The sequence below is a fragment of the Gorilla gorilla genome, chromosome 1 (assembly GCF_029281585.2).
Source record: "Gorilla gorilla gorilla isolate KB3781 chromosome 1, NHGRI_mGorGor1-v2.1_pri, whole genome shotgun sequence".
NCBI lineage: Eukaryota > Metazoa > Chordata > Mammalia > Primates > Hominidae > Gorilla > Gorilla gorilla.
The window spans coordinates 96724579-96752208 of record NC_073224.2 but is presented as its reverse complement, the minus strand read 5'-3'; the positions used below and the strand labels follow the sequence as shown (position 1 = coordinate 96752208).

Genomic DNA, 27630 nt, shown 5'->3' with positions numbered 1-27630 from the left:
AAGACTGGTATAAGAACTTTAAGTTTCAAAAAATAGGACATCCAAAAGATCCTTAAGGGGGCCACAGTCTTGACATTCACAGACAGAGAGGACTTAGGCAGGGGTGTCCAATTTTTCGGTTTCCCTGGGCCACATTGGAAGAAGAATTGTCTTGGGCCACACATAAAATACACTAACACTAACAGTAGCTGATGAGCTTTAAAAAAAAAAGATCACAAAAAAAACCCTCATAATGTTTTAAGAAAGTTTACAAATTTGTGTTGGGCCTCATTCAAAGCTGTCCTGGGCTGCATGCAGCCCACAGGCGGTGGGTTGGACAAGCTTAGCTTGGAGGCTCTGGTGGAACTCCAAAATAAACATGAAGAACACCACAGAAGAGAAAGCAAAGGGACTGTAATGATTTATGGATCATTAACAGACATTTATTGTGCACTTATTATTTTTCCAAAAATGTTATCCATCCATTTAGCTTCAACTACCACCCATGTGTCAATATGTCCGGCCCACCCGGATATCCATTTCAAACTCAACATATTTAAAGTAGAACATGTCACCTTGCTCACAAGAGTGCTCCTCTCCATTTATTCTCTACCGTGGTAGATACACTATCATCACCCAACCAGAAACATGGCAGCCATCCTAGATTCTTCAGTCTTCCTCACCTCATCTCCCTTATTGAATCAATGCATCTGTATTCTAAATAGCCTCAATATTGTCTCCTTCCTCTCTATTCCACTATCATTGCTGTAGTCTAGGACACCATTACCTCTCACCAGGTAATAATTGTTTGGATCTTTGATCCTGCTCAAATTTCATGCTGGATTGTAATGCCCAATGCTGGACATGGGCCTGGTGGGAGGTGTTTTGATCATGGGGGCAGGTCCCTCAGTGGCTTGGTGCTACCTTCATGATAGTGAGTTCTCGTGAGATCTGGTTGTTTAAAAGTATATGGCAACATCCCCCATCATCAATTCTCTCTTGCTCCTGCTTTTGCCATGTGATGTGCCTGCTCCTGCTTTGCCTTCCACCGTAAGTAAAAGCTTCCTGAGGTCTCCTGAGAAGCTGAGCAGATGTCAGCACCATGCTTCCTGTAAATCCTGCAGAACTGTGTGCCAATTAAACCTCTTTTCTTTATAAATTACCCACTCTCTGGGTTGTTTTTTTTTAATTTTTAATCTTTTTTTTTTTTTTGAGACAGGGTTTCACTCTGTCCCCCAGGCTGGAGTGCAGTGGTGTGATCACAGCTCACTGCAACCCTGAACTCCTGTGCTGAAGCAGTCTTCCTGCCTCAACCTCAAACGTAGCTGGAACTACAGGTGTTCACCATTACACCCAGCTATTTTTTTTTTTTTAACTTCCAGTAGAGAAGAAGAATCGCTATGTAGATCAGGATGGTCTTGAACTTGTGAGCTCAAGCAGTCCTCCCACCTCAGCCTCCCAAAATGCTGGATTACAGGCTTGAGCCACCATGGCCTATCTCAGGTATTTCATTATAACAATGCAAGAATGGCCTAATACACCAGGGCTACTGCAGCAGCCTTCTAACTACTCTTCCTACCTCCAGTCTTCCTCCACTCTAATAATTCTTTGGGTTATGAATTTCTTTATTTGAAAGTAATTAAGCACCAGTAAAGTACATCTCTCTGAAACACACATCTGACCGTACCACTTCCAAGTTTTAAAACCTTCAGTAACTGCCAACTATCTTTAAGTAAAGTCCAAGTTCCTTTCCCTGGAAGAGAAGGCCTATTATAACCTGGACCTGGTGCCATTCCAGCCTTATCTTCTTCCACTGCCCCTATACACCCAAGGCTACAGCTACTTCTTTTAACACTCAAGGTTCAGCCTTATGTTCTCTTTCTGTGTCTTGCCCCTTGAGCCTTTGTCATTTACATAGCTCCAACGATTGTCCCTGAGTGATGCCCAAATCTCTATCTTCAATCCTACACTCTCTTTGGAGCTCCATATTTCTAGTTCCTTGCAGGGGATTTCCATCTTGACTTGACAGGCCCCAAACTGAACTCAGTACCTTCCTCCCCAAAGGTGGAAGTGCTTGTGACTTCCTTAGTTCTGTGTTACTCCTGGTCAATTAGAATAAAAAACTACAAGTGACCTTTACTCTTCACCCTTGCCTTGGGCCCATTCCTGGACATGTCAATTAAGCCAACAAATGCTGTCAAGTCTCCCTTTCTTTCATCTGTTTGCAATGTCCTTTTTCATTCCTATGACCACTACCTGAATCAGAAAGATCAGGACCTGACCCATCCTTCACCTTTCTCTCCAGTCTCAAAGGAAGAGGCAACCTGTTTTCATCATGTCGGTCCCTGTGCCCTTGTTTTAAAACCCCAAACAGGTGCCTCGTGCTTACAGGTCACAGTGAAGGAGGTCTTCACCACAGAAGACCTAGAAAAAAAAAAAGAAGAAGATAAAAAACGTGACAGGCCCCCAGACTGAACTTGGCATCTTCCTCTCTGAGGCTGGAAGTGCTCATGACTTCCTTAATTCTGTGTTACTTCTGGTCAATCAGACTAAAAAACTACAAGTGATCTACAGAAGTGTCCTCTAATAACAATCAGAGTGAGGATAGAGTCGGGTGGGACTGGGCAGTTAGAAAGACTTTATAAGTCCTTGAACAGCAGGGGTGGGAGCTTGTGGAAAAGTACACAGGTAGCTTCAACAGCACTGTAATGTTCTGAATTTAAAAGAGTGATTTAAATTGAGTTTTTGTTCTTAAATTATGCTTTATAACATATAGACATATGTCCACCATCTATATTCTTTTGTACATATCAAATGTCAGGTTTTCATTTTTAAATTTGTTTGCAAAAGAGAAGTCCTAGGACAGTCTGTAGGAGCCCAGTAGGGAATCAGTAATAAGGGGCATAGGACACTAATATTTGTGAGTGTTTACTACATCAGATAGATCAGAAGATGGGGAAACTGAAGTTCTGAGGAGTTAAGTGGTTTGCCTATGCTAACATAGCTGGAAAGTGTTTTGGGATTTGAATCCACATATATTTGACCCCAAAGCTTGTCTCAGAATAACGCCAGAGGGAATTTGCACGGTTTAAACGCAATCTTGCCAACCAGAGGCTATGACCCCTGAGTACATGTTGGTATGAAAAATTCCCCAGAATTACAACATCCAATGTCCACCATGAAACATGACAGAGGAACCTTCTCTTTTTGAGGACCGCTCTCTCTTCTTTCAGTTTCCCAACTTGCGTCTTCCTTATTCTCCTCCATTTCTCCTTTCAGACTCACTGCTTCCAGCTTTGGCCTCATCTCTACTTTTACTTCATTTATAACGGGGCAGAGGCTACCTCAGAGCAGAGGAGGAGGAGAGTTGGGGCGTGTCACCTGTTTTAGAAAGAATCCACAAGTGGGCAGCAGTCTGAGGGGCTTGTGCTGGGCAAAGCAGATGTGGACAGAGGGAATCAGGAAAGCTTTGGGTTGGGAGGCATGATAGAGACTCAAAATAGTCAGTATTTAACAAGTCAGGGGAAGTGGCTAGAAAGAACAGAGACACTGACATGGCTCACCACAGGATTCAGGATTCCAAGTGGCGTTTTGGTGCTCACATCCCACAGTGCTGAACAAATTCCATTAGTAGTGGAGCATCTCATAGCTGAATGACTCAGGCCGCAGAGGAGAAATCCAAGAGAAGGACTGAGCTACATTCCCCTAGTCACTAATGAATCATTATGTGAGTAGATCACCCCCTTTAAATAAATGCAATATACACAAACCCACATTTATAAGACATAATTTAGGGAATACTTAGTTACCTACTAAAGAATTCTTTCCTTTAAAAAAGAAAAACATGGCCAGGCACGGTGGCTCATGCCTGTAATCCCAGCACTTTGGGAAGCCAAGGCGGGTGGATCACCTAAGGTCAGGAGTTCAAGACCAGCCTGGCCAACATGGTGAAACCCCATCTCTACTGAAAATACAAAAAAAAAAAAAAAAATTAGCCAGGCATAGTGGTGTGTGCCTGTAATCTCAGCTACTCAGGAGGGTGAGGCAAGAGAATCACTTGAATCCGGGCGGTGGGGGTTGCAGTGAGCGGAGATCGCGCCACTGCACTCCAGCCTGGGCAACAGAGCGGAACTCTGTCTCAAAAAGAAAAAAAAAAAAAGGAAAAAAGAAAAAAACAAATTTCTCTAACTAGGGACTTCTAGTACCTTTCCAGTTGGGTCCAATTGATAGAAATTCCATTAACATCCAATGCACTGTGATAGGAGGGAGGCAACTGGGAATAAAGAAACATGAGGAACCTCGAGTCGGGTGGCCTGAGTCTTAGTCCTGACTATGTTCTTGGGACCTATTCCTACCTGTAAAGTAAGGGCTAATCCTGTACCACCTCTAACTGTCATATAACTTTTAAATCTTAGCCTATCTCTACCCAGTCCTATAAAGCAAGATAGAACTCTGTGTGAGAAGGCTTCTGATCCTCCTGCTCTGCTGAAAGTAGCCAGAAAGGCAGCAAGCTCCTCAGCCTCAGGAACCCAGCCTGAGGCGAGGGGCTGGCTGAAATTGCCTCCGTCTGGCCTGGAGCTGTGCTCTGCTTCTCCCCATTTCACTCTAATCTTCAGCTTCAGTCATTTGCCACATCTACTCCTTCAACCATATCTTTCCTCTGCTCTGAGTTTTCTAGAGCCCCATCCCCCTTGAATTTATACAGATTTTTGCAATCAACCAGATTGGCCTCCCTGCTCCACTAAACTCATATCCTCAACTGTCTGCTGTCTTCCCCATCATGCTTCCTCTTCCACTTGCCAGATTTTGCACAAGATGTCTCATGATCTTGTCCAGGGAAGCCTCCCCAGTTTGGCTGATCTCAGGGCTGCCACAAAGGCACCTGCTGATGGGGCAAGTTGAGGACTGAACTGCATTCAGCTTGCCAATTCCTGCACCCAGCTCAGAGCTGTGTCTGCTGGAGGAAGGGAACCTTTTATTTTCTCCCAAAAGTATCACCTGTTCCCTGTTCTCCAAGTGACAGGCCACAGTAGGCTCTTTTTAAGCTCTTTTCCTATTTTGCACCACAGTTCCTTTTTTTGTTTGTTTGTTTGTTTGTTTGTTTTTGAGACAAGGTCTCAGTCTGTTGTCCAGGCTGGAGTGCAGTGGCGCAATCACGGCTCACTACAGCCTTGAGCTCCCAGGCTCAGGTGATCCTCCCACCTCAACCTCCAAGGTGGCTGGGACCACATGCACATACCACTACACCCATCTAATTTTGTATTTTTTGTAGAGACAGGGTTTCGCCATGTTGCCCAGGCTGGTCTCCATCTCCTGGGTTCAAGCAATCCGTGCACCTCAGCCTCCCAAAGTGCTGGGATTATAGGTTCGAACCACCATGCCAAGCCAAAAGCTAGAATCTTGTCTATGCTTTTGTGTCCTGGTGCCTGGGAAAACATTTTTTCTCCTGCCTCTGTTCAGCTCAGTGATAAATAAGGAACTGAGGCTAGATAACAGGTAAAGTCTAGGACCTGCAGGATGAGTGAATCAGGTGAGGGAGTGGTAGTCTTCTTCCTTGTCAGCAAGGCTAGGTTCAGGGGCACCTGGACTGAGGCGAGGGGCTGGCTGAAATTGCCTTGTGGAGGGCCCTGCCAGTGATGCCCCCTCCAGCAAATAGGGACAGCTCTATGCAAATGTGTTCTTGCCCAGGAGTTTGGTTTCTTCTCTCTGAGCTCCTGGCACAGTGGAACCAATGTGAGCAGCTGCTTGGCAGGACAGAGAAGGGCAGGCTAGCAGTCCCAAAGCTCGGGTGACAGGACCAGGCCCAGGAGACGGGGATGTTGACTGGGGCTTTAACAGCACTCTTGATGCCAATCTCGGGCTGAAAACTCGATATTTCCACTTGGAACAACAACAATCACCAGCAAGAGAGCTGAGGAGAGGGCAGTATACCGGGGGCGCCCCCTGCAGGCCTCACAGGGTGGTGCCAGAACAGAGGAAGGTGGCACAGGCAGGGCGGGGCTTTCAGGACATCCCTGAGATGATGGTGATGATGGTGACAATGATGATGACCATGAAGAAGACAATGAGGAGGAGGAAGAGGAAGAGGAAGACAGTAGCTAGCATTTGCTGAGTACTAACAATGTGTCAGGCATTGCCTTATGTAGTCTTCATGACAACCCTCTAAGAGATGAATAATATGGTTTTCTTTTTTTTAGATGAAGAATCTGAGGTTTAACGGGTTAAATAATTGCTCAGGTTCACCCAGCTAGTAGTGGACAGAGGTGGGATTTGAACCCAAGTCATTGTCTCCTGAGCTTATATTATCCAGTACCGAATTTCCCACCTTGCCAGGTCATTCCAGGAGCTTCTAGCCCTCCGTGTCCATCTCTATGTCTTCCTGCTCCTCTAGCTCATATTTTCTTGATCCAAATTTAAAGGATCTGAATAAGAATAGATCCATATCTGGGATATAATAATACTGATAACAACAGCAACAACACTTTGCGTTTGTAAACCACTTTCTTCTCTTCATTATTTCCCTGGGGAAAAATAAACAATAAGATATTTCTGTTTCTCCAAATTTTGTTCTGATTTTTATCAGTGTTCCTGAAGCTATTTCAATATAGTCATGATCAATTTATAAGAATATTTTTAGGTTCTGCTTTTTTATGTAACAGTGTGTTATATACACATTCACATATTTAAACACAGCAATTATTATGGCTTTACAGTAACCCATGATATTAATATTCCACAGATATTACATTATTGAGGCAGTATAACTTTGTGAAAAGAACACTAGGCTAAGGCTGACAACACCAAATGCTGGCAGGAATGTGGAACAACAGGAACAGGAATTCGTGGCTGATGGGAATGCAAAATGGTACAGCTACATTGGAAGAAAGTGTGGCAGTTTCCTAAAAAACTAAACATACTCTTACCATACGATCCAGGAATCATGCTCCTTGGTATCTACCCAAAGGAGATGAAAACTTACGTCCACATGAAAATCTGCCGATGGATGTTTATAGCAGCTGTATTCATCATGGCCAAATCTTGAAAGCAACCAAGATGTCCTTCAGTAGGTAAATAGATAAATAAACCATGGCCATCCTGAAATGGAATATTATTCAGTGCCAAAAAGAAATGAACTACAAAGCCATGAAAAGACATGGAGGAACCTTAAATTTACATTACTAAGTGAAAGAAGCCAATTTGAAATGGCTACATATTGTACAATTCCAACTGCATGACATTCTGGAAAAGGAAAATTATGGAAACAGGAAAAAGAACAGTTGTTGCCAGGGGTTAGGGAAGAGGGATTGACTAGGCAGAGCATAGAGGACTTTTACAGCAATGAGACTATAATGGTGGATACACATCATTATATATTTGTCCAAACCCACAGAGTGTACAACACCAAAAGTGAACCCTAATGTCAGCTATGGACTTTGGGTGATTATGATGTCAATGTAGTTTCATCACTTGTAACAAATGTGCCATTCTGGTGGATGTGTGGGGACAGGGGGCATACGGAAAATCTCTATAACTTTCCTCTCAATTTTGCTCTGAATCTAAAACTACCCTTTAAGAAGTCTTCTTTTAAAACAATTTAAAAAGCATGAGGTGATACAGATGTGGGAGTTTGACTCCTGTCTCTGCCCAACTCTGTGACATTCGATAAATTACTTAACATGTCTCCGTTTTAGTTTCCTCATCTATAACTGGGAAAAATAATACCTGTCTTATAGAGTTGCCATGGGGATGAAATGAGGCATGTGTCTCGTTCATATCCGACGTTCAGTGAATTAGTAGCAGCAGCCACTGTGTGTTTGTGTGTCTTTATCCCTCATGGGTTAATGAGCTCCTTGTGGGCAGGGACTTACTCATTCTGTAACCACCCCATCTAACACACTGCCTGGCACTTGGGCTCCGCAGAAGTTTGCTGAGTGAATACTTAGTAAGACCTAACCTAGGCTTTTCTCTCTGGTGGACATTTGGGTTGTTTCTAGGGTTTTTGCTATGAATAAAACACATTTCAAAGCCCTTCGTGGTTTTTTTGTTTGTTTGTTTTTTCTTCATTTGATCTGCTGACTCTGTGAAGCAGGCAGAAAGGGGATATTTGCTCTTGTCCACACCCTGGTACAGATGGAATAACTGTGGCTCAGGGAAGTGAAGTGACTCCTAGGGGTCACAGTGCAAATCAGTGGCAATAATTAGAACCCCTGACCCTGCCTCCCTTCCTTTAGTAGATCTATTTTCCTTCTAGCTACCGCCTTCTGGATCCATGGCCTCTCCAAAACTAGACCGTGATGGTCGGCCTGACCTGAGAGCAGCACCTGCACGCAGAGACCCATGTTGAAGGTGGTGAGCTGTCAGCTACCAGATGGCCCTCTGAAACCCAGGGAACCTAGCACCTTATTCTCAAATACATGAGGGCTTGTATTTTCCCCCAGGAAGGAGCTTCTTAGGAAAGAGCTAGCGTGCCAGCTTTGTTTTTCTTTCTTCTTCTTTTTTTTTTTCCTATGAGGGGGTGAGGAGCCAAGCTCTGAGTTGTCCAGGAGGAGGGACTTTGGCTAAAAATAGCTATGGCGTGTGGTTTGGATCAACCCCTAGTGGTACCCAGGACTGGGGAGGGGAGGGGGATGCTCTGGAGCTGTCGCCAGACTGGTTGCCGTGGAAACAAGAGAGGAGCAGGGGAGCCTGGGAAGTAGGGATGACACAGATAGCAAGTCCTAGTCAGAGCTGCCGCTACATTTAGGAGAAACAGCGGTGTCTGCGGCTCCCACCCTTCAGGGGGCCCGTGGGGGGGGCGGTGTCAGGGGCATGGACGCCACCCCCCAGGGGTCTCTGCTGCCGGCTACTCTCCTCTCCACGTGCTGTGAGTTGAGTTGCGGGGGACTTGGGGTTTGGGCCCCTATTTCCAAGGCAAGTGGGGGTTTGGGAGGAGCTGGTTCTTGGGGGAGTTTTCACCAGGTCTCTCCTTCCAAAAAATGAGCCCCCTTACTCCCCAGCTCTCTAGAGGGAGGAAGAGGGGCCCAGGAAAAGTGGTATTGCAATCTTCTGCAAAGGGGTCATAGCATGCACAAGAAATGAGGAGTAGGTTGGAGGAACTGAAATTCTTGGAGGGAAGATGGAGAAATCAAGTCCTTGATCTTGAGACAGAGGTAACAATTTCACACTTTTCCTTCCCCTGAAAAAAGTGCAGTCCCCCACTCAGGAAGACAGGATGTGGGACACATTCAAAATAAGGTTTACCTAGATCCCTGGGGCAATGGAGAGTGAGAGAGTTCTGGGGGTGATCTGACATTGGGGTTCCTTCCCCATCCCTGGGCAGAGAGATCTGTCTAAGCAAGCCGACTGGGGGTCAGATTACCTAAGACCCTGAGAGAACATCTGGAAGCCCACCTGGGACTAAAGCTAGGATAATGGGAGCAGGGTCGTTTTCTGCATGACCTGGGGTCTCTGAGCCAGTCAATGCTTACTCTTCCTGAGGACATCTGAGCTTCAGGGAAGGAAAAGGAAGCCCATTGTTGGGGGCAGGGGAGACCCTAATCTTCCATTGCCATGGGGCTCTTGGACCCTGTGTCCCCTGACTCCATGGACAATAAATGCAGGGGGTGCCCCTAAGCTCAAAGCCATTTCATTTTGATTTCTCTTCCTACCTTCTCTACCCCAAGACACACACACACACACACACACACACACACACACACACACACCCCCTCTCCAGAGTGCTGACTGCAGAGCACCTCACCCCAGAACATAAGATGCTGGAGTGCTAGGTTTAGAGTCACATACCCAGGCAGTTTCTCCCCAGGACCTGGTCAACCATCCAGGCCATCTGTGGTTCCTATGGCACACTCCTCCATCCCCCACCCACTAGCCAGCCCACGTTTCCGTGGAGTGGGAGGAGAGGATCATTCCCAGGAAAGAGAAGGGAAGGTGGAAGAGTCCCAAATCCTATTCTAAACCTTTCCCTGTATGGTCCATATCTCCTAGAGGACACTGGGTGCTTTGGGGAAGGGCTCTGGACCTCTTTCAGAGCAGATTGCAGCTCAGAGAGCTCCTCAGAGGCAAGCATGTGAAGAAAAATCAGGTGGGCTTCGCTTGGAATGTGGGCTTTGGGGCATATGGCAGGTGGGGGCGGGGCTGGTGTTAGGATAGTCCATGGGAAGTAAGAGGCTGGGGGAAAATATAACTAGAGGGAGTGGGGAAATAAATGTGGGTGCTTAGTGCTTCACTTGATCTGATTCCATGTCTCTCATGAAGAATAGGATCCCAGAGGGATACGAGCCTAACTCTTTATAACTCTGGGCTTCCTTTCCCAGGCTTCTGTGTTGGGATCTTCCAGTTCCCCTCCCCATTTGCAGGCTGTCTCCACTAGGAGAAAAAACCCAAGGGAAATGAGGCTGGCCCAAGAGCAGCAGTGATCGTGGGTAGGTCTCAGGGAGGATTTCTAGTGGGAATTTCCTAATGTTCCACCCTTGTGCACTGGAGGGTTTCCACTGACTTTCCACAGCTTTCATTTCTTTCTCGTTTGTAAGCATGTTGAGGGGAGGGAGTGGAGTGGAGTGAGTGAGGTCCAAGGAGGGAAGAATGAGAAAGACTGTGTATCAGTCTTGGGGTGAACTTCAAAACAGCCTGCAAGGAGAGCCATTGGTGGCTGCACTGGCTACAGCTGGGGAAGGGATGGTGGAAGTCCTTAGGGCAGGGAGGGCTCCATTACCCGCCTGCCCCCCTCCCCAAAAAGCCCCCAGTCTGTTGATTTCAGGAAATCACTAGGGGGATCTGGGCCTGGGTCTTTTGCCCCGGGGCTGCCCCTGAGGTGCTGCACACCCCAGCTGGAGGTGATGGCACCAAAATATCTGGTACCTCCTTCCCCTGAAAATCATCGTGGAACTTGCACAGTTCTATCCAGTTCAGGTACATTATTCCATTTGACCCTCACAACTTTCTGAGCCTGGGGGACAGTTAGGGCTGAATGTGTTATTCCCAGAAATAGAGGCCAGGAAACACGAAGGGACTCGCCCAGGGCCCCCCAGGGCTCGGTGCTGGCCCTGATGCCCCGTGCCTCCCCATCTTCCGAGGGGCCACTCATTCGGCAAACCTTTATTAAGCCCCTCCAGGACCCCCGACGCCGCCTAGGCGCCCAGCGACGCGCGGCAGGTGGCAGCAGCTCGGGCTCCCGCCGCACTCCAGGCGTCCGCAGCACTCGCCCTGACCCGGCCGCCATGGCGCAGGAGAACGCGGCCTTCTCGCCCGGGCAGGAGGAGCCGCCGCGGCGCCGCGGCCGCCAGCGCTACGTGGAGAAGGATGGCCGGTGCAACGTGCAGCAGGGCAACGTGCGCGAGACATACCGCTACCTGACGGACCTGTTCACCACGCTGGTGGACCTGCAGTGGCGCCTCAGCCTGTTGTTCTTCGTCCTGGCCTACGCGCTCACCTGGCTCTTCTTCGGCGCCATCTGGTGGCTGATCGCCTACGGCCGCGGCGACCTGGAGCACCTGGAGGACACCGCGTGGACGCCGTGCGTCAACAACCTTAACGGCTTCGTGGCTGCCTTCCTCTTCTCCATCGAGACGGAGACCACCATCGGCTACGGGCACCGCGTCATCACCGACCAGTGCCCCGAGGGCATCGTGCTGCTGCTGCTGCAGGCCATCCTGGGCTCCATGGTGAACGCCTTCATGGTGGGCTGCATGTTCGTCAAGATCTCGCAGCCCAACAAGCGCGCAGCCACGCTCGTCTTCTCCTCGCACGCCGTGGTGTCGCTGCGCGACGGGCGCCTCTGCCTCATGTTCCGCGTGGGCGACTTGCGCTCCTCACACATAGTGGAAGCCTCCATCCGCGCCAAGCTCATCCGCTCGCGCCAGACGCTGGAGGGCGAGTTCATCCCGCTGCACCAGACCGACCTCAGCGTGGGCTTCGACACGGGAGACGACCGCCTCTTCCTCGTCTCGCCACTGGTTATCAGCCACGAGATCGACGCCGCCAGCCCCTTCTGGGAGGCGTCGCGCCGTGCCCTCGAGAGGGACGACTTCGAGATCGTCGTTATCCTCGAGGGCATGGTGGAAGCCACGGGTGCGAGCAGGCCTGGGGAGGGGAGCGGGGCTGGCAGAGGGTGGGCGGGACCGAGGAAGGCAGGGGCGAGACGAGGGGCCAGGGGAGCTGGGGAGGATGGATGGAGGGGCTGGTGGAGGATAAGAGAGTGAGGTGAGACAGGGGTCGGAGGCGGGAGTGGAACCGAGCAACGCCGCAGAAGGCCAAGAGAAAGCTTGGAGGAATTCTCCGAAATGGCACTGGCGTGGGGCCCTGGGCCCAGAGGAATGTGTCACTTGGAATAGGGACAGTAATAATAGCTAGTGCTCGCCCAGTATTCACCCTGTCATGCGCAGTTCCAAAGCACTTTCTACCTCTGAGTCGATTTAATCCTAACAAGAACCCTCTGAAGGTGACTTCTTGTTATTGTGCTCACTTTTTAGAGATGAGATTGCTCCAATGAGAAATTAAGGAAGTTGTCCACTTTCCTAAGCCAGTAAGTGGCCATGCCTGGATTGGACACAGGCAATGTGGCTTCAATGTTTAGTGGTCCCGAGTTGGAAGGAGGGGTTAGATTCAGGGGTTTTCTCACTGCAGCCAGGTTCAGGCCCCTGGAATTTGACGGTGAAGGTTTTCCATTGCCTGAGTTATTTCTAGGCCAGATCTTGAGGGGAGTTTAATACCTAGTCTCACTTCTGCCTCGGTTTCCCAATTCATCCATTTCCACTGACAAGGGATATAGATGATGTTACCTTTTCTAGCCCTTTTCCAAAAGGAACTGGCAACTCATCTGTGATGTCAATAAGTCCAACCCAGACCTACACAGTGAAGGCTTTGGGAGCAGGTGAAAAAAGACCAGTGTTACAGGAGTCGTAAAGGAGGTCACTTAGGACTTGAGATCTAGAGGATAGATGAGGATGAGGAAACTGCGGGTGGAGGACCAAAGGCCCACTAGGGGGCGCCGCAGTCCCTCCTCTGACGCCAGAGCTGCTGATGCTCCCTGCCGGCTTCGCTGACAAGCAGGTGCCTTCAGATCCTTTCCCTGGCCCCTTTAGGCTGAGACTCCGCTTCACACCCCAACCCCAGCTCCCCATCACTGTTCCCATTCCTGCTTCACCCCGACTCTTTCCCCTTCCCCCACTCACCCCGTTCCCTTTCCTCTCTCTCCAGCTGTCACTCCTTTTTTGCCAGTATCTCAGGCAGGCCCCTCACCCTCCAGGGAAGTTGCTGCCCGGCCCTCTTTTCTCTTTGTACCCCCAGCCCTGCCCTCTCCTCCTCGAAGCCCTTCTCTCCCCAGTGTCCCTTATGCCTCTTTCTCCTCTCTCTCACTGGATACTTTCTATTCCAACTTCACCGAGGAATACCAATGTCTCAGTGCCAGGCTTTCCGAGTTGACAGCCACTCTCCGGTTAGCTAATGTTCACTCTTCTGTTTCCCCTTGTTCCGAGATGGATATGGGTTGGGGGCAAGACCCTGTGGCAGAAAGGAGAATGACCTGCCCTGAGGGGTGCACCAGCCCAACAGGAAGATAGGACACAAGCCCCGGGCAGGGAGGACCAGGACAGAGGAGATGAGGATAGGAATCTGTCTGTTTTTCTAGGGAGATAAAGCTGGAAAGGATGGTAATATTTTGGGTGAGACAGTCAGGATTCAAAACGTTTTTGAAAAGCAAGAATAATGAGCCAAAACCCAGCAAGATGACATTTAAAATGAATAAATATAAAATTCTACATTTAGGCTTTAAAAAAATCACTTATGTAAGCACAGCATGGAAGAGCACTGGTGAAAAAAGAACTGGGAGTTTTAGTTGGCTACGGTCTTGATGTCGTAGCAATGTGATGCAGCCTCCAAAATGATTATGTAATGTTATCCTGGGCCTTATTAGTGAAAGCATCATGGCCAGAAGAGAGAGATGGTGCGCCCTCTCTTATGCACGGAGCAGGCCACAGTTGGAAAATTTACTATACTCAAAATGCTTAAAGGGCCCTCCTTGGCCATTCTGGCTTGTAATCAAAAAAGTAGAATTCTGGAAAACCAGGTCAAATGAGGAATTGTGGAGGAAGCCAGGGATGTTAAGTCAAGAGAGAAAACATGAGGGAATCTGAGACTCCTGTTTTCAGATACTCAGAGGACTGTGAAGTGGGAGGGGAATGAAGCCAAGAGTTGGAAATCCCAGGGGACAGGTTTTAGCTCTGTATAAAGAACAACCCAACTATTAGAGCTATCATACAAAGGAGTGGGCCCTTTATGAAGTGGTGAGCTATCAATCCTGGGAGGTAATCAAGTATAAGCTAGATGCCCATTGTTAGAAATGCTCCTTTGGGGAGCCCTGTATGGAGTGAGAAGTTGGACTAGAGGATCCCTAAGGTTAGTTTCAAGGTTAAGCTTTTTTTGGTTGGCATCACCAAATGACAGGAGGGGAAAAAAGAGCTGGACATTAAGAGGAGTTGGGGCAAATGGAGAAGACACGAGGGAGCTGGGTAAGAACAGGAGCTAGGGAGGGGGGGAAATGGACTGGATCAAAGGGAGGTGGGAGCCCTTAGGAAGGAATAGAAGGGAGGGTGCTGGGAGTAGGGTTGTGGAATGAGAAGAGGAGAGGGAAGCCTGGAGCTGAGATTCCCCCTGACTGGTGCCCCTCCTCCCAGGAATGACATGCCAAGCTCGGAGCTCCTACCTGGTAGACGAGGTGCTGTGGGGCCACCGCTTCACGTCAGTGCTGACTCTGGAGGACGGCTTCTACGAGGTGGACTATGCCAGCTTTCACGAGACTTTTGAGGTGCCCACACCTTCGTGCAGTGCTCGAGAGCTGGCAGAGGCTGCCGCCCGCCTTGATGCCCATCTCTACTGGTCCATCCCCAGCCGGCTGGATGAGAAGGTGGAGGAGGAGGGGGCGGGGGAGGGGGCGGGTGGGGAAGCTGGGGCTGACAAGGAGCAGAATGGCTGCCTGCCACCCCCAGAGAGTGAGTCCAAGGTGTGACCAGCTTCCTCCAGACCCCTGTGGCAGACCGGGGGCCAGACACAGATACATGGGGAACTGCATATCGGAGGTGGTGGAGGAGGAGGAGGAGGAAGGCAAAGCCCCTGGAAATGTGCTAAAGTTGGAAAGTCCCCGTCCCCCAGAACCTCAAGTCTAGAAACCAGTATGGAAGGGAGGGGTCCTGATTTCAGGGAAATGGAGGGTGGGGCCGGGTGAAAATGCCAGTCTGTGTTTGACCTTCACATTTGTTCATGAGTGGATGGATGGACAGAATGATGGACTTTTGGGGGTTGAATGGGAAGATGGTAGCAGATAAAGACAGCTGACAGATACATAGATGGACCAGTAGACAATTGGTCCACTCAGGGCTGCCACTAACCTGTAGAACACCCCTGTGCAAATTCTAAAAAGGAACCCTTTTCCTCCAGACAGATACAGCCCCAAACCAGGGTGCATGGCTTGGGGAGCAGAGTATAGGATGGATTGCAGTCCCCAATCACCTCTTCTGCCAGCCTCCCCACATATGGCACAACTGTCTAATGACACGGTAGGCCAAGCTGAAGCGAAGGAGAAAGGAGCCGGACCAAGATGGGCACGTGAGGAGGGTGCCCTCCTAGCTCCACCCTCACCAGGATGAAGGCGTGCAAGGGGCTCAGCAAGGTGTGAATGACCTTAGTCCGCAAGTTCAGGGAAGCAGGCAGAGCGGGGAGGTGCCTGAACTGGGGCCTGGAGAGGGGCCTGGGAAAGGAAAACCAGGGATAGCTATTTTCTTACAGTGGAGTGAGATCTTACAGGTATCAGGCACAGGCAGGAAGAGAGAGAGAGAGGTTCTGGGGAGGAAGGGCCAGGAGAGAGATCTAGAAAGTGGGTTCACTACAGCTGGGAAACAGGGAGCCCCTAGGAAAGCAGTGTGTCCTTGGGGCACAGTCATTCACATCACTGATTGGGTGCCATGTGGAGTGGACATTCAAAAACCTGGTTCCTGTCCTCAAAATAAGGGGCACCTGGGAAAACAGAGGAATCTACCTGTGGTGACTGAATGAGGGATAATTCAAACTGACAACCTGTGCAGTCCCATGGAGAGTGGGGGAGTGTGGGTGATCAGAAGGCTGGGGCCGGTGTACGGCATAGGGAATATGTAAGTCAGGAGTTAGAAATCTCCAGTGTGCGTTGGAATCACCTGGAGGGCTTGTTAAAACGGCAGATTTTTGGGCTCCACTCCAAGGGTTTCTGACCCAGGAGGTGGGGACCAAAACTATGCATTCCTAAGAAGTCCCCAGGTCATGCTGCTGTTGCTGGCCTGGGGACCACACTTTGAGAACCTGTGCTCTAAGTGAATACTCGGAAGTCGTTTCAGGACATGGGGCATAGAAACTGAGGAGTAGCTGAGAGGAAGATGAAGAGAAGCTGAGAAGAAGCTGAGGATCCTCACAGGAGCAGACAGAGAAATGTGAAGGGTGGGGTTTTATGTGTGGGAAAGGGACCCGAAGCCCAGGCTGAAGAGTTTAACTTTGGGCCCAGAAACTCAACCATCAATGGAAACAGGGCAGTGACAAGTGGAGGGGGTGTCTGGAAGCTGAGCAGGCCCGACAGAGAGATGAAGCCATCAGAAGGACTTGAGGGGGCTCCTGGGGAGGTCGGGGGGAGGTGGAGCAGGAAGAGTTTTAGGGGCGAAGGACAGAACCCCTTGTAGGACTGGAGGCAGGATTGAATGTGGGAGAAAATCTGAGAGAAGCGATAGGAGTTAGAACATCTGGATGTGTCTGCAGCCTGCTGTCAGCCCAATTGGGCCAGGGGGTCCCAAAGACGCATATTCTCACCCCACCTCCACCTGCTTGCTGATCACATCCCAGTCACCAGCGGCAGCTTCTTGGATAATGAGGGAGAACAACTGCAAGTTGAGAGAGGCAGAGGGGTGGAAGGGACCTGAAGCTGGCCTGGAGAAAAGCATAGGCCCAAGAGAGCCTGCCCTGGGACAGCGCCTGTCTCCCACACAGCAGCACTGGCCCAGCAAGGACCTCCTCCCTTGGCCCTGGCCACATCCCACTCCTGCCCTTTCATAAGCCCCCTGGGGAAAGCACTCCAGTCTTCTCTGTTCCAGGCTGGGCAGCTAGGGTCCTATGGAGCACAGCCAGGGTCCTATGGGCACAGCCAGGGCCCTATGGGTCCTCTGGAAGCAAGAAAGGGGGCCATGGAAGGAGCCCAGACAGCTTGGGTTCACTCAGAGAGGACCCAAGTCCCAGTCCCTTCCTTTCAGTCAAAACACGGATATCTTTGCCTCAGGTCACAGGGCCACTGGGGTCCTGTCATCAAAGATGAGATTCCTGAAGCCTGGCATTGACTGGTCCCCTAAGAACAGATGTTGGGATGGAGAATGGGGATTCATTTGGGTTTCAGTAAAACAGGGGGGTCTGGACAAGAGGGGGTGGGCTACTTGGTATCCACACACACGCACTCACACAGGAGCCAACCCATTGCAGCTGAACAAGCAGAGAAACTCAGTCTGGAAAGGCCCCTCCTGCCTGCTGAAGTCACTGAGACCCTGCCACACCTCTCCTCGCCACTGTCACCACTCAGGGCACCACTGTACAGTGCAACAAGTCAGGAGACCTAGGTCCTACTCCTGACACTTGCTAATTAGCTCTATGACTCTGGGCAAATCGCATATCTGGGCCTCAGTTTCCTCATCTGTAAAAATGACACTTAGCAAACTCGTAATGCTCAATAAATGTTTAAATAACAACTGAAGGAGGCCTGCCAGATGCCTCTTAAGGTGCCGTGCAGGTAAGAATTTTAGGATCAGAGAATCCTTAGGCAAGAAAATTCATGAAACTCCTGGGGCACTGGAGGAGGGGTGAAGCTGAAGGGTGGGAGGGAGGAGACCCCAGGGTGGGTACAGGCAGGTGAAGCGGGTATATGCAGGTGTAGTGGGTATATGCGGGTAGTGGGTATATGCAGGTACAGTGAGTACATGCGGGTGCAATGGCTCTGTGGACACACAGGCCCTCCCCTGACTGCCTGTTGTCCCAGCCTGAGTATCAGTTGTGTTCTGAGGCTTCTATTCTGCTGCTATGGGTCAGAAGGAACAACAATTTCAGCCCCAGGGCCTAGTGGGAGGAGTCAGGTCCAAGACTAGCCTGACCAGGAGAATGAGACGTGCGAAGAGTGGGGGAAAGTCTGGGGAGCTCAGAAAAGGCACTGCCCCTGGAGGCCCATGCCCTTTAACATGCGAGAAGCTGGTGGGGGGGTGACCACAGGCAGCTGAAACCTACCCTCCTTTTCTATGCTTCCCTCCCCAAGTAGGAGTCCAATCAGGAGTTGTCTCAGCCCTGACAGTTCAGGCAGCAGATGGAACCCAGGTGTCCCCTCCTGGGGTGGGTGGCATGGCCCATGGAGGCCAGATGGTGTTTGTGGTGGGAAGAGAGGCCTGGGTCGTCCAGAATAGGTTGTCAATCCCCAACCACCTCCCTACTATGCACCCTGAGCGTTTTACAGTCTCATGGTAGGGAAGACACAGCCAAGCCTACTTTTTATAAAACAAGTTTATTCACATTTTAGAAAAACTAATTCCAGGACAGGAAATGGCCTCCCTATAGGATCCCTAAGAGATCAAGAACAGAAGGCCAGAGGGAGGGGCTTGGGAGGGAAGGAGTGGGGAAGGGGAGGCACGTCTCCCATTCTGGGTAGTGGGAGGTCAAATAAATTAAAGGAAGAGTGGACAGAGGGAGAGGGTGTCCAGGCAACCAGAGGAGGGCTTGGAGCTGGGCCGGAAGACAGTCGACACCTGCAAGACCTGAAAAGGGTGCCCGGTGTGGGCTAAGGACAGAGAGCCCTGAGTGGGGCTCCCTCGCGGCCTCCACCCCTTAACAGGGCCCTGTGGATCTGAGCTGCCTACTCCTCCAGGTGGGGCCTGGAAGGGAGCAGCTTGGTTCAGGACTTGGGGGTGGGAAGCCCAGTGAAAACAAGGTTGGGGGGTTCTTTTCCCTCACCTGGGGAGTAAGGGATCACCGTTTTCGAAGCCTCTTCATGAAGCAGCAAGTGATGGTACCAAGGACAGTGGCACCAGTGACTAGGGCCACCCCTGTACCCACCAGCAGAGGCACAAATAGGGTGTCCAGGGCTGGGGGAGAGAGGATGACTGTTCAGAGAGGATGCCATCATCCTCCACCAATACACTTGCCTCTGCGCTTTCCCCATCAAGTTCTCTGAACCCACGTTCTCCATTCACAGACACCCCCATCCCTGCCCACAGCCTGGCCCCTCAGCATGCAAGTCAGCATCAACCACAGAGGACCCCGTGCAGGTGGGCACTGCAGGGCTGGAAGCTGGATTTTTTGAGACTTCATGTGACATAATGTGGAGGAGAGATAGTAGCAGGAGGGTCAGAAGATGGGAAGGGAAGGCCAGTGGCAGAGGCCAGGAGGAAGGCAGAGTGAGGAGGGTGGAGGGGGTGTCACTCACCATGCATGTAGGGGTAGACTGTAACAGGCCCTGAGCGGGCACTTCCCGCCTGGTACCAGCTGTAGTCGGCATGCTGCACCCAGGCGCTGGGGGCACAGTGGTACACGCCTTCATCCTCGGGCCCCAAGCTGTGTAGTCTCAGCCGATGGCTTCGGGGCCCCACCAGCTCTACGCTGACAGGGCCTCCTCCAGGCCGGACTCCCAGCTCTGCCACACCATCCTGGCCTACGCCACCCACCAGCTGGGCAGGGACAGAGCTGAGCTCTCCATCCTCTGGTCGCTCCACCCACCAGCTGGCGGCCAGCCGCAGTCCTGGGGGGCCACCCCGCACAGAGATATTGCACAGCAGGGAGGCAGTCTCCCCGCGGTACACTGTGCCTCCTGCTAGCCATGCCACAGCCTCCAGCACCACACCTGCAGAACAAAGGACATGGGGTCAGAGGGTGCAGGGCCAGGGAGCATGGGGTTAGGGCTGCTGCCAAGCACCGCCCCAGGAAACTCAGGGTATTCCCACAATATTGGTAGAAGAGGAGCGTGAGGCTGTGGCCTGCAAACAGCTGATGGAGAGGGAGGGGGTCATGGAAACAGAAGGAAAACGGGTTGACAATCCTCGAACCCTGTCCAGGGCCCAGCCCCCTCTCACCTTCCTCCCGCACGTGTACAGGGAGAGGCCGGGAACGGGCACTGGCTGCTTCACGAAGCCGGGTCCCAGACCCTCGAACATAGGCTTTGGCGAGGCAGCGGTAGGTGCCCGCATCACCAGGCCTGGCAGCCTCTAGCCGTAGCCGGTATGTTCTGGATGCCACCTTCTCCATGGCAATGTGTCGGCCCTCATAGCCAGGGCCCAGGCTGCCCACACCCTCTGTGTCCAGCTGGGCTACCAGGCGGCCGGGCCCAGGTGCCCCCGCAGGTGCCATCTCCCAACCTACAGAGTATGCAGCATGACGGCCTGCTGGGGGAAGTGCCCCTGACACATTGCACAGCAGTTCCAAGGGCTCCCCTGGGCCGATCCGACGTTCACCAGGCCCCACTGTCACTGCCAGCTGGCTGGCTGAAACACAGGTAGGGGAAGAGGTGTCATGGAGGCAGGAGGGGACACAGAGGCACCTGATTCCCCAACTTCCTGTTTCCTACTTGACAGCAGCAACTTCAAAACCTCCTGTCTCCCCCTCACTAGGTATGACCATCTTTCTACTTAGGGGCTTGAATCTCACCCCTCAGCATGGGCCTCCTATCTCTATACCCAATTTCTGAGCAGAGAAAACCCATCAAGGGCCGGGGGAGAGAAATGCTAACAAGGCTGCTCACTCTGTGGAAGATGAGTTCCTTGGAGTCAGATGATGGCTATCTGGTACCCCCTGTGGCCACAGTGCCCACCAGGATACTGTCCCTCCCAGCTCCCACAGTGGGATGTATAAGTGGCACTTACACAGCGTCTGCACATCCACATGGGCCAGGACGGCCCTTTTCTCTGCGATCTGGGCCCAGCTGCCATCAGGATCCTGAATCCACTCAGCGGCAGTGCAGTGGTAGGTGCCTGCGTCCCCTGCCTGGGCACCCCCTACTACCATGCGGTACCGATCGGTCCCTTCCTTGCCCAGACGAAGCTCCCCTGCAGCCAATCGCTCAGCATAGGGAGCTCCAGCCTCCACGGCCAAGTCTGACCGGATTCCCACCACTTCCTGCAGAGTTGACCGCCCAACTGGTGCCTCGGGCACAGATCGCCCAAAGGACACTGCCAGGTGTGTGTGCTTCTGTGTGCTTGTCCTCGCCAGGCAGCCCAGTGCCAGCTCCTGCCCCTCATGCACCGTCAGGCGTGGGGGTGAGGTTGGGGCCTGGCGGCCTCGGGGCCCTGGGGGGGCAGCAGACACCTGGAGGACATCTGGAAGAACTGGAGAGAACAGCTGGAGTGAGGGAGGGCTGGGAGATGGCAGCCTTTGTTACTGTTTCCTGTGTATAGCCTATCTCCCTAAATAAACTGTGAGCTCCCAGAGGGCAAAGATCGCATGTTGTATTATTTCTTCTGTAACTCAGTGGTGCCAAGGGCAGTACTGGGCACAGCACAGGCACTCAATAAATACTTGTTGAATTTCATAGAACCAGCCCATCGCCTACTCACCCTTATGTTTGAGACTGACCTCTGTTTGAAATACTGAGAAAAGCGGCTCTTTCTTCTCAGAAGACAAAGAAACTTAAGAGAGTGAGAATGTCACATGGTCTAACTCCTTCCCTAACTCTACTCTCTTTCCCAGATCTGGGTCCTGTACTGTCCAGGAGTAGAGGCTATTCAACCCAACAGTCTTCTTCGTTCTTGGGAATGGAAAGTGGACTGGACAACTTCAGGACACTTCTTCTCCCAGGAGGGGTTTTAATATGATAAGATGAGCACTGGCCTGGGTGAGGAACTCTGGGTTTGAGTCCCACATCAGCCACTGAGTTATTGGGCGACTTTGTGCAAATCACTTAACCTCTTTGGGCCTCAAGTTCCTTGGCTACAAAACCTAAGGGGCAGTTAGATAGGTCACTTGTGGCCTTGACTTTCTGCCTTGAGAGGGTGTGTGGCTCCACCCCGTCCCAGGGCCCAGTACCTCTCAGCTCCACCTTGCCGCTGTAGCTGCCCAGGTAGCGGGTATCAGTGGAGGGGGTGTGGCACTCATAAATGCCGGCATCCTGGGCCTGCAGGCGGGCAATCTTGAGCACCACGGCATCACCCTGTAGGCGCTGCACCTGCACCTCACCCGCCACCACTCGGGACTTGAAGACAGCATAGGAGAACTGGGTATCCTTGGTACTGACAATGCCCAGTGCAGTATCTGGGGCCTCAGGCCTATACAGGAACCACTCGAAGTTCTGCTGGGCAGGGCCCTCATAGCCGGTCACATTGCAGGAGATGGAGACAGCTGTGCCAGCCACGCGGTACAAGGGCCCCTCGGGGACCAGCACCTCCCGGGCCCAGCATCCCATTCCTGTAGGGAAAGGCAGAAGGAGTTGGAGATGCCTGGTTCCTCATTCCATGCCCTCTGCCACCACAAGCACCATTCTTGATCTCTGCCCACAAAAGGAAAGGAGAGCTGGGGAAGCTTGTCCACAGCTTGGACCCTGTTCTGAGAATAGGAAAGGGATGCTGTGATATAAGACACCTGGGTCTCAAGGAGGTGGCATGGGCCCAGGATTGCCTTGGCACCCAGATACATCCCATTTCTGGCGGACTAGAAGCAGAGCACCTGAAGGCAGAAAGGAGTACATCTGATTCCTGACCTAACCAGGCCTTGGTTCCAACTGAACCTTGATCTGTCCCTGCCACTCACCCACCTCCATGTCTGCCATTCCTTCCTCAGCACCTGGCAAGGGGAGCCTTCTGGCTAGGGGACTTTGAGACTACATGTCCCTCTCCTTTGCTTGAGGGGAGCTGGCAGTCTTGCTCAGAAGTGCTAGTTGGCTCAGCTGTGTCACCTGGGCGAGACAATGGAGCCAGTGACCCTAGCTGGAAAGGGCACAGGCCCAGTCAGTTCTCACCACACAATGCCCTCCCCCATCCAGCTGTGCCATGAGCTCACTGCTTCTCTCACCCCACAGGGCTGCCCAGGCAGCTGGGGCTTCTGGGGCAAGATCCAGGCTCTGCCCCGGCCATTGGGGACAGAAGATCCCCTCCTCCAGTGCCTGCCAACCTTCCGGGCTAGCCCAGTAGATACAGAAGGTGCCTGCCCCAGTTCCTTAACAAAAGCCTTCATTTGCACATGGTATGCATTCATTTACATATATGGCTCTCTTTCTGTAGGGAGGCACTAAATCCCCAGCTGCCCCTTCTCATCTCTCTCCCTTCAGAAAGGCCAAACCTCTCTTCTTCACCCTACTCCACCCCTATGCCCAACCCTACCCCAGCAGATACTCCTGGCAGACTTAGAGGGCTTAGCTCCTCCCTTCTCTCCTTCCATAGCTCCCACTAGATAAGATCACAGAACCTCAATGTAAAGAGGGCTAGGCCACCCCTCCCCACCTCTCCCCATTTTACAGATGAGAAAGGTAAGGCAGGAAAAGTATAATATGTTAGCCAAGATCATGCTGTCCCTAGATGGCTTCTACACACTCCTCCAGAGGGGCAAAACCAGAGAGGAAGATGGGGAAACTCCAAGGCCAGGCCTGAAGGGACTGACCTCACCAACCAGAGTGTCACTTTTAGGCCTCCCAGGGGGATACCATGGACTTTCTGCAGGAGCTAGAGGAAAATGCCCAGGAGTCTGTGGTCAAACTCTACCCTCCAGCTTCTCTAGAACGGCTCCTCTGAACTTCCCCACCCCTGCTTCTGGGCTCCTAGCCCCTTCCTTCATCCTCTGGCTGGGTCACAGGGAGAACTCATGGTCTGTTGTTAAGGGCACAGCTGCCAGTCAGGAAGTGGGATTCCAGCACCATCCCCATGCCCAGCAGTGTGGACTGGGATCCAGTCTTTTTCTGTCCTAGGCCTCAGTTTCCACACTGGAGGAGAACTAAGAGCTCCAGCTCTGACCATGTGTGAGTGCGTATGTGACTCAGGAGAGCCCTGCCCCAGGCCAGGCAAGTTTCATAATCAGGGTGACGGTGGAGACAGCCAAGCTGACACCTTCCCTGACTGCCTCGGGGCAGACTGCTCAGAAGGCCCCCTCCCATTTTCCTGGCTCCACAACTGCTGATGCTTGGAGATGCCCATGGGAAAGTCACCTCCACAGCCTTAGGAAATCAGTTGCCACACAGCTCTCTCTCCCCTCCTCTGTATCAGTCGCAGCAAGGAAAGGGACAGCAAAGAGGCCTGCTTTGGAATCAGATCTGCGTTCAAATCCTAGCCCCAACACTCACTAAATGTGCTCTCTGGGGCAAGTTACTTCATTTTCCTCATTTGTGAAATGAATGTAAGTGCCCACAGGCAGTGGGTGCTCAGACCTCTGCGTGCTCCTTTTTCAAACACAGGCCAGCACTTCCCCACCTCCCTGGGCTCCTCCCTGCTCCATGCTGCCCACTGGGGAAAACACACCAAGTGCTAGGCAACCCAGGCCCCACAGCGCCTTCCTGTCTGTACATCCTCCTGCCACCTGCCCAGGGACCAGGGAGAGGACTCATCCTAACCCTGCAGGGCCCAGGGACCTGCAGCAGGGGAAGGCTTTGCTTGGTGCCACTGTGGAGTTCTGGTCTAGAAACAGGCAGCTGGGGCTACCTTCAGCCTCTGCCTTGACGACAGCAGCTCTGAAGTCACCATCCCCACCCCCACGCTTCACTCTCATTTCAAGGGCTTCAGCCTCATCAACATCTGTACTGGCAGTTTCACTGTCTCCACGCCATACTCTTCCCCAGACCACCTCCTACAGGGAGCCCTCCAGTTCAGGCCAAAAACAATTCCACTGTCATTATCCCCATGCATCCATGCAAGATTGGCCCAGAACACCCCACCATGAACACCCACCACAGCAGGCACAAGGTGCTTGGAGATCCCAGGATCAGTCTCCATGGAACCTGGTTTCTCCTGAGGCAAGGAAGCTGGAACTAAGCGGTGTGAAAACTGATGGGTGGCTGCAGAGCCAAGTGCCATTTGGGAGACAGGAAGAAGGGCAAAGAGGGACCCAACCCAGGGTGGAGATGGGGGTGAGAGAGGGAACTGCCCCCAGTTGATGAAGTGCGTGGAGCGCAACTGGGAGAGACTTACTTCAAAGATCGTGGGCAGAACTGGCCTCTGGGCCTCCAGCCAACTCTGGGGCAATTATGAAGCTGGGCAGGCACTGCCCTCGTAGGGCGGGCACCCAAGGCCAGGCCTGGAGCTGAGTGTGGGGCAGAAAGGAGTCGCAGCATTTGGTGCAGCGACCCCAGGACGTGGGTATGCTAGCTGAGATGTGGGGCCTGCCCCGGGAGGCCGAGCAGTGCCTGGGGCAGCACCTTAGTGGGTCCTCTCTACGCCCCAGTCCCTGGCTTAGAGCTGGGGAGCCTGCACTCTTCCCAAGACTGGCTCGGCGGACAGCCACAAAGCGCAGCTGGCCGCCGACCCCGGGGAGGCTGGAGGTACCCCTGACAGAGGAGGATGTGAGGAGCCCCGAAATGCTAGGGGGGTGCTGGATGGCAGGCACCTGCCCGGAAGGGCCGGGAACCGGAACGGGGGCCTGGCTTACCTAGCATTAGCAGCAGCAGCAGCGGCAGCGAAGGCGGCAGCAGCGTGGGCCTGAGGGCGCCCATCCTGCGCGGCCAGCTCTGGGGAGGCTCCGGGGGATGGCGCGGGTTCTGGGGGGCCGGAAGGGTGGGGGGCGCATGCCCAGGTTGAGGGCAGGAAGCGGGGCAGCGAGGCGTGGGTGCGCGGAGCGAGCTGAACTGGAGCTGCCGAATCCCCTCCCTCCGCCCCTCCCGCTGCTTTCCCTCCAGCCCTCGGCAGTTCTGAAACCATTCTCGCCCCGGCCCGCCCCGGCCCGCCCCGGCACCGCCCCTTCCCCCGCCCCGTCTAGGCCCGCCCCGCCCCGGACCCAGTCTTCGCCCTGCCCGCCCCACCCCCGCCAGACTCCGGCCTTTGCTCCGCACCTGGCCCCGGCCCCGCCCCGCCCCTCGAAACTCACTTTTGCGTCGCATCGAGTCCCAGCCCCGCCCCGGCCCCGCCCCGCCCCGCCCCGCCCCGCCAAGACTCCAGCCCTGGATCCGCCCCGGGCCTCGGCCCAGCCCCAGTTCCGGCCCCTCCCCCGCCCCGCCCCACCAGGACTACAGTCGGACTCCAATCCTGGCTCCTCCCCGGGCCCCGGCCCCGCCCCAATCCCAAGCCGCACCCCTTCCCCGTCCCCGCAGGGCTAACGTCAGCCTCCAATCCTGGCTCCGCCCTGGACCCCGGCCTCGCCCCGCCCCTGGCCCTGGCTCCGCCCGAGGTCCCCGCAGGAGTGAGCTAGCTGCACCTCTGCGCATCGAAATTCCCACCCACCCTCGCACAGAGCGCATTCCACCCCGCACCTGCCAGCCTTTCCTGGAGAGTTGGGTGCAGGGTCCCTGGGATTGGCGAGGTGACTGTGACCACGCATTTAGAATTCAGTTATTTGCTCTGAGCCATAGTCCTCGCTGCAAACCCTGCTGAAGTAGGGGTTGGCGGAAGCCAGGAGTTCCTGAATGCGAAGGGTTTGAGCTGAAGGGCGCTTCCAGGATCCAGAAGGTCACTGGAGACCTGTTTTTCACCCCCTCAGAGGGCAAAACCAAAAGAAAAATGGATTAGGAGAGGGGGCCGTCCATGTGACGTCATTTCTGGGTTGGGTGATCCTAGCCCAGTTGTTTAACCTTCTTCAACTTCAGTTTTCTCCTCTGCAAATTGAATTGAGGTTGATCACATCACCCGAAGGGTTATTGTGATGATAGGTAATGTACATAAAGTGTTTGGCACAGGAAACTAACACGAAATGGGAGATAAAGAAGGATTATTTTGTTTTAGGTTTTGAATTATTATTTGAACTGCTTCCTAAGAGGCTTAGTTTAGACCTAGTTTAGACCTGGCATTTAGGTGAAGGAGTCTCTATGTTCAGGACAGTGGGAAGAGATGAACATTGTTCTAGGAAGAGTGGGGCTTGCCCTGGAGGTGGGAGAATGGAGGAGGCACCCTTCCCAGGTGCTCTGTCTCTTCCTGAACTGTAAAGATGGGAAGTAGGCAGGGGCAGGAAGGATGAGACCAGAATGGGGAGAAGAGATGGCCAGGTTTGCAAAGCCAAGGCTGTCAGAGTGGCTGTCAGTGGGAGGTGACCCCAGAGCCCATTTACCACCCTCTACCCTCCAACATCCTCCCTCTCCCCTCTCATCCCCCTTCCCTCCCACTCACTCACCCCCCCCCTTTACAGAAGAGGAAACTGAGGCCCAGAGAGGGTAAGTGGCACAGGCCAGACCAGACCTTCCTTGACATTGTATTCCTCAAGTGTGGCACAGTGCCTGACTCTGAGAAGATGCTCATGGGGTTGCCAGTAGAAGCCACATTGAGGAACCCTGGAGAAGCCAGAGAAACTGAGGCCTTGAAGGGCAATCAGAGGTCCAGCCCTCACTTCCCAGGACTGCCAGCACTGGCCCATGAACAGGGCAATAGGGTGCCTGTTTATTCCCACTTTGAAATATCCAGAAGGTTGCTCCAGAACCTCATCATCTAAATCCATCCACAGGCATATCGAGCTATGTGAAAACTGAAACTCATAGGGGAAGCTTTTGGAAGAACACGTCTCTCC

The 27630-nt window shown here is 52.6% G+C and overlaps 2 protein-coding genes across 11 annotated transcripts; one reads left to right on the top strand and one right to left on the bottom strand.

Annotated features, from left to right (window-relative positions):
• The first annotated feature begins 8635 nt into the window (after nt 1-8635).
• On the top strand, nt 8636-20970 carry KCNJ9 (potassium inwardly rectifying channel subfamily J member 9). Of its 7 annotated transcripts, none has more exons than XM_019025160.3 (7): nt 8636-8842; nt 9964-10060; nt 10293-10400; nt 11082-12045; nt 14649-14878; nt 19211-19283; nt 20619-20970. In XM_019025160.3, exons 4-7 carry the CDS (start codon nt 11196-11198, stop codon nt 20693-20695), a joined length of 1230 nt encoding a protein of 409 aa, XP_018880705.3. In that variant the 5' UTR covers nt 8636-8842; nt 9964-10060; nt 10293-10400; nt 11082-11195; the 3' UTR covers nt 20696-20970. The 7 variants fall into 7 exon arrangements, with proteins under 7 accessions (XP_018880705.3, XP_018880707.3, XP_018880708.3 ...); XM_019025161.3 differs by lacking the exon at nt 8636-8842 and adding an exon at nt 8867-9128; XM_019025162.3 differs by lacking the exon at nt 9964-10060 and having other exon boundaries at nt 20619-20871.
• On the bottom strand, nt 18508-26057 carry IGSF8 (immunoglobulin superfamily member 8). 4 transcript variants are annotated; one of them, XM_055363439.2, is made up of 8 exons: nt 26005-26056; nt 25570-25678; nt 22030-22407; nt 20871-21332; nt 20085-20492; nt 19442-19855; nt 18970-19100; nt 18508-18796 (listed from the first exon to the last, which is right to left on the bottom strand). In XM_055363439.2, the coding sequence occupies exons 2-7, from the start codon at nt 25631-25633 to the stop codon at nt 18985-18987; spliced, it is 1842 nt and encodes a 613-aa protein (XP_055219414.1). In that variant the 5' UTR covers nt 25634-25678; nt 26005-26056; the 3' UTR covers nt 18508-18796; nt 18970-18984. The 4 variants fall into 4 exon arrangements, 3 of the variants coding, with proteins under 3 accessions (XP_055219414.1, XP_055219405.1, XP_055219424.1); XM_055363430.2 differs by having other exon boundaries at nt 18508-18773; nt 26005-26055; XM_055363449.2 differs by lacking the exon at nt 26005-26056 and adding an exon at nt 25970-25999 and having other exon boundaries at nt 18508-18773.
• Between the last annotated feature and the right edge of the window lie 1573 nt (nt 26058-27630).

Bases quoted from the DNA above. Each gene is read 5' to 3' on its own strand.
- KCNJ9 (XM_019025160.3), top strand. From the start codon at position 11,196: ATGGCGCAGGAGAACGCGGCCTTCTCGCCCGGGCAGGAGGAGCCGCCG. The intron at 12,046-14,648 runs GTGCGAGCAGGC...CCCTCCTCCCAG, and splicing joins GGGCATGGTGGAAGCCACGG to GAATGACATGCCAAGCTCGG. The intron at 14,879-19,210 runs GTGGAGGAGGAG...CTCCATTCACAG, and splicing joins CCAGCCGGCTGGATGAGAAG to ACACCCCCATCCCTGCCCAC.
- IGSF8 (XM_055363439.2), bottom strand. From the start codon at position 25,633: ATGGGCGCCCTCAGGCCCACGCTGCTGCCGCCTTCGCTGCCGCTGCTG. The intron at 19,856-20,084 runs GTGAGAGGGGGC...TTTGTTCTGCAG, and splicing joins TGTACACGTGCGGGAGGAAG to GTGTGGTGCTGGAGGCTGTG. The intron at 19,101-19,441 runs GTGAGTGACACC...TCTCTCCCCCAG, and splicing joins AGTCTACCCCTACATGCATG to CCCTGGACACCCTATTTGTG.